Source organism: Temnothorax nylanderi, unplaced genomic scaffold (assembly GCF_030848795.1).
Source record: "Temnothorax nylanderi isolate EJ_2023f unplaced genomic scaffold, tnyl_v1.0 TNYL_tig0113_pilon, whole genome shotgun sequence".
Lineage (NCBI taxonomy): Eukaryota > Metazoa > Arthropoda > Insecta > Hymenoptera > Formicidae > Temnothorax > Temnothorax nylanderi.
In genome coordinates this window covers 33,665-39,259 of record NW_027249175.1, presented here as the reverse complement: position 1 = coordinate 39,259, position 5,595 = coordinate 33,665, and the positions used below count along the sequence as shown (strand labels likewise).

The 5,595-nt window shown below is 30.2% G+C and overlaps 1 protein-coding gene across 3 annotated transcripts; it reads right to left on the bottom strand.

Moving 5' to 3' along the window:
* Positions 1–265: 265 nt before the first annotated feature.
* Positions 266–4,770, bottom strand: LOC139776149 (uncharacterized). 3 transcript variants are annotated; one of them, XM_071712659.1, is made up of 6 exons: positions 4,488–4,770; positions 4,160–4,308; positions 3,964–4,032; positions 3,594–3,710; positions 3,380–3,508; positions 266–2,721 (listed from the first exon to the last, which is right to left on the bottom strand). In XM_071712659.1, exons 2-6 carry the CDS (start codon positions 4,298–4,300, stop codon positions 1,369–1,371), a joined length of 1,809 nt encoding a protein of 602 aa, XP_071568760.1. In that variant the 5' UTR covers positions 4,301–4,308; positions 4,488–4,770; the 3' UTR covers positions 266–1,368. The 3 variants fall into 3 exon arrangements, with proteins under 3 accessions (XP_071568760.1, XP_071568759.1, XP_071568758.1); XM_071712658.1 differs by having other exon boundaries at positions 4,160–4,314; positions 4,536–4,770; XM_071712657.1 differs by having other exon boundaries at positions 4,536–4,770.
* Between the last annotated feature and the right edge of the window lie 825 nt (positions 4,771–5,595).

Sequence of the window (5,595 nt, the reverse complement as noted above, 5' to 3'; positions counted from 1 at the left end):
AAAGTATACTAGCCGTAATAATAGTATACTAATAGTATAATAGTAGACTAATAGTATACTGACAGCCGAGCGTAAAGTTTTTTTTAAGTTATTAACCTCAATAAAAACTTTATAAGCAAGTCGCAAATATACTTTAAATTTACTTTTAACAAACGTAATACTTATAAATATACTTTAAGTTTACTTTTTTCAGTAACTGATGCTTATTTTTTGTCTCATAAGGTACAAAAAAATAATCATGAATTTAAAATAAATAACGAACCACTTTTATTTAACAATTGTTTTATTTCTTTTGTAAAAAAATAAAAAGAAATAAAGTATTAAAATTCTTCTTTTAGTATAATATAATGCTCCATACAAGGACTAAATGTATAAATTTAAGCACAATTAGATGAATGAAATACATTAAAGTGCTTTTACCTAACTAAAATACAGATTTATGACATTTCGCATAAGATCAAGGAAGACATTAATTTTTTAATTTCATATGGTACCAAAATTTTCCTTAGTCTCTTTCTATGTTATTTGCAAGCGGTACAATACAGAACTTCTCATCATATGACATCTTAACACATTTTGATGCAATATTCTGAGGTACTGTGGCAATTGTTCGTCCATTATTTTGACAAACGAAAATAAAATTGTTAGAAATTAAGTTTAAGTTTCTATCTTGACAGAGCGCTTCAGAACAAATGTCAAAAATTTCCCCTAATAGCACGCAATGTTTTACTCTGTCTTCAATCAAAAGAATGCGTTTGATATCTATAATTGTGCCATCATGTAATACTGCAATGCTATTATCTCGAACAGTTAGAGCATTATAAGCATTTGCATGGAAAACTGTTTCACTATATATTAATCTTCTAAATGATTTACAATTGTTCACAACAGTAGGTCCTATTATAGACTCAATTGTTACTTTATCCACAAGAGAAAGGGAATAATTTTCAGGCACACCAAACAATCGCAGTTTTTAAGAGATATGAAGACTGTGACAACTTGTGTTACATTTTCCTACTAAAGACTCAAATATTTTCTTACCGATTTCAGATGCATTTTCCCTAGAAAAAACCTCATTTTTCATACAGGATAACTGTCGTAATCTAAAATATGAGCGACATATCTGGTGAGGAACGCTTCTGGTACCTTTTATAAACTTTGTTAAAACACCATTAAAATGCTCGTAAGGAAATGTTGAAGAAGCCCATAGTCCTCCAAAATCTTTAACAGCTTTTGGAATATGGAGCATTAAATGGACATTAAAAGTGTAGAGCATTGAGCAATTTGGATATAAAATAGAAATTTCAGCTACAAACTTATTGAGAGCGACCTTTGCTTTCAAGAATTCCTCACGAGTAATTGTCTCCTTCAGAGAAACACTGTCATACTATAAACAAAAAGAAACCAATGCTTCAAGTGTTTATTTGGTAAGAGACCTTTCAAACAAATTAAGGAATAATAAAGTAAGAAACTTCGAAACTCTGAAGCCTTCCAAATACGCAATTTGTCTATTCCTTGCGGTGCTCTAGTTATTTCTACTGGTGGTTTGATAGATAACAATCTGTCACTTAAAATCTTCCTTTTTCCTTTGTTTAAATGCCATTCTTTCCCTTTGCTGTACTTGCCAATCCAGTGATTTAAGAATGTTTTAACAGTTCCCTCTAAGCCAGCATGTAAATAATCAGGGACAAAAGATTTTATTATATCAAATTTAGGAAGAAGTAAAACGGTAGCAAATTTCACTCCTTGGATTTGCTTTTTTTTCTTTTTATGCGATTGATTGTATTCTTCTAGTCTCTCCAGGGCTTGTATGTGCTGTTGAAATGTTCTTAACTGGGCAACTCCACCAACATAGACACGAGCTTTCCCATTACCTCTAGCTATTCTCCTTCCTCTACGTAAACAAAATGAGCAACCATATCGTCCATTAAACTGATTGATTCCTTGAAGCATTGGTCTTGCAACAGAATCTACAGATGACAGCAATGTATGAACTTTAATTTTCTGAGCTTTATCTATACCTGCGACAAAACAGTCCATACCTTCTGTATGCAAATTTTTTAATTCATTTACAAATGGTTTCAGAAAAGAATTTATATGAGGTTTTTGCTTTCCATAGTATAGACCACAAAGCAACATGTTTTCTCTCCGAGCATGAAATGGTAATTCATTAATGCAAGCTTGGATAGGCCAAAAGGATGCTTTAGATGATTTGAATGGGCTAACACCATCAGTATTCCACTGTAGTGTAATATCATTATCGCCAATGACACTTATATTCTTCAGGTGTTTGTAAACCTTACCATTTACAACATCATTCTCGCGACATTCTTTCCTCATTAACTTTACTAAATGATGATTTTTCATTATTTCTTGAATCTGATCTCTTATACAGAGTTGAATGAAAAAATTACCATCTTCCTTGATCTTGTTAATAATACAGTGATGTCCACATGTACAATCAACTTCAATAACATTAGATGGCAAAAGATCATTACATTTAGGACATGTGTACATCACATTCATTGCTGGAGAAAATCCAAAGTTTTTCAAAAACAAATATTTAGAACCTAGGATTGAAACAGGAAGATGAATATCAATAAGGCGCAAAAGATGTTCAATACATTTCTCGTCTAATCCCCATCGGATAATGAAAGCCATAATGAGCAGCAAACTTTCATCTATAGATAATCGAGCTCCAATGTATAAAAGCTGCCTCTCCTGGAAAGAGAGAGAAAGAAAGAGATAGAGAGAAATTATATGTATAAATAAATTTTTATAAATTTAATGATTTATTCCAAGTTGATTTAAACATAAATGATTTAAATATACTGACAAAAAATTTTAATCATGACAGTTATTTGTCAAAACATAAAATTAAATAAGATTAAATAATTAAATAATTAAAAAAGAATAAACAAAGAAGTCAGTTTTCCAACATTTTGTAAGTTGATAAATAATTTTGTAAGTTCAGAGTAATTCATAAAAATGCTTTTCTACATGCAATCTTTTCCATATTGAAAGAAAAATAATATTTTTTTACTCCCAAAATGGAAAACAATTAAGCTAAATTTCCTGCTAAAAGATCTTCTATGAACTAAAATTCTTTTCTAGGCCAAAACCTTTTCCAAATAAAATAAAATTGATGGTCTAAACAAATAATCATTGAGTTAGAAATATGTGAAATAAAACGTTTGAAAAAAATGAAGTATAAAGTACTAAAATATTTAAAGTAATTATTAAGTACTAAAGTATATATTTTAATTGTATTAAAAAAGAAAACAGTTATTCAGAAACATATATGAAGCGAGCTGATTACTAAATCAACACTTACACACTGTTTTGATTGTTTATAAAATTGATTTCCTTTATTACAAACCTGTTGTTGCAGATTTAAATTTAAATTATCATGCTCATTGACAACAAGATGTTCATCTCTCTCATTCTGTGGATTTAAAACGTCACTGTCTGAATGTGAGAACACATCATCTTCGTTTTCAAAAATATCCTGCATCCAAATGTGATTAAGAAAATAAAAAATAGTTGCTAAAAAAATTTATAGCTACATTAAGTTGCTTCACATAATTACTCACAGAATTTCCGTCTGAAAAAGATAGTGACTCGTCATCTACTTCGCTGGAATTATTTGAATTAGAGCTGCTAGATAAACTTGAAGTAGATGACTTATTAGGTTCATTCATAGATACCATCTATCAACAATAATTACTTTTTTACTTTAACATATATAAAGACAATATACAAAATGACATCAAGGATAAGCACCCTAACTTTGACAAATACTGGATATATAAATGCAATAAGTTACTTAGCAAAAATTAAATTATATTGTAGCCAAACTATATATCATTTTTATATTATAATGTAAAATTAAGGAACTAAGATTAGATATGTTAAGAAACATTTATTGTTTGTCTTGAAAACAAAACATTTTAATTAGATCACCTGTGATGGAATAATTTGAAATTGATCATCCTCATTTACTAGAGGTTCAGGCTCATTGTTGATTACATTCTGAAACAAGTAATGTTCTGAATATTATTTTTGAGTTTAAAATCTAAAAAAAAAATTTAATTAATAGAACGATTATAATTCTATCTCTTAAAAAGAAAGAACAAATTGCTTGATAGACATAACCTACCTCTCTTTCATCCTGGTGGAGTTGTTGGAGCTGTTGTTCCCTCAACCTTTCCCATGCAGTTGTTTTGGGCAGTAAAATATTTAAATGATTTAAATTATGTAAATATTTTCTGTATGGTCCTCTTTTTTTGATGGGAGGCATTTTAAACTCTGCAACTTATTAGATTCTTCAAATTCAGTCAAAAAAAATTACAGACATTACTTTGCAAAAAAATAATTTAATATGTATATTTGCAAAGTTTTTAGAAATTTAAATTAAATTAAACTTATCGAAAAAAATCTGCCGACATTATACAAGTTGTTAATTATTTAATATGATTGGTTTTTACCTTTAGTTTTTATTTCAATTTAAGATAGAAACAATTGGAATCACTGACCTTTACTGAGTTGCTGAACAGCTTTTCCCGCTTCTTCTTTTCCTTCTTTTTAGTTAACGTATGTTTACTGACATGCACTGTGCCCTCGATCGCAAACGAAAAGAAGGCAATAGCCAAGCTTTTTCCGTTGAACGCGACTTTTGGCACATTCAGGAGACATATAACGGTTGCACAACAGTTGAATAATTCGTCAACGTAATTGGTCTAGATTTAGGGATCTAACAGTAAAACCCAATCCAATCGCTCACTGAGCAATAGAATGTGATTGGTTCTTACTTTTAGATCCAACCAATTACATCAAACTGTTAGTCACTCATGATGCGCATGTTTCTATAGTAAGCGTTACGTATACTGTAGATATATGCACGCATATGCGTGTACGGAACGCAGCCACTACTAAACGCACACTCATAACGTCGACGTGTCCGTGTTTCACCGGTTTATTCGATTTTCTTTTGTCTTCTTCATTTGTTCAAAACGTTTTAAAGAAGTAGTTTGTATAAGTCATTAGTATAAGTGAAAAACGATTGCTGGGAAAATGGCAAGAAATGTATATGTAATATTAGAGTTTGCGAACGAAAATGTCTTGGATGGGGAAGATAAAACAATTCCCGTTCAAGTAGGATTTAGTGAATGGTTAATTTTCGATGATAAATGCCCAAAAATATCAATAGAAGATCTTATCTATTCCGAGAGGTTAGTTCGGTCGAAATGGCCAAGTAATTACGATGTTCAGCCTAGAAAAACAATGTCAAAGATGAAAGAAGTGATGTGGAAGGAAGTTGTGGCTTATGTTAGAGGTCACGCAAACAGTAAGTATAAAAATTTCTTTATGGACTTTCTCTGAGCAGTATTAATTGTACGTTACAGAAAATACAATACAGAAAAGCCGAGTTTTCTATAAAATTTTTTGTTTGCTTTAAATTTTTAAACTAAGATTTATTAAGCTTTTTTATAATGCGTATAATACGACTATTCAATTCTTAAGACTTGAATTTTGAATTGTACTTTGTGCAATTAAATAATTGTAGAATGGGAAGATGCTATACAAGGCAGTAAG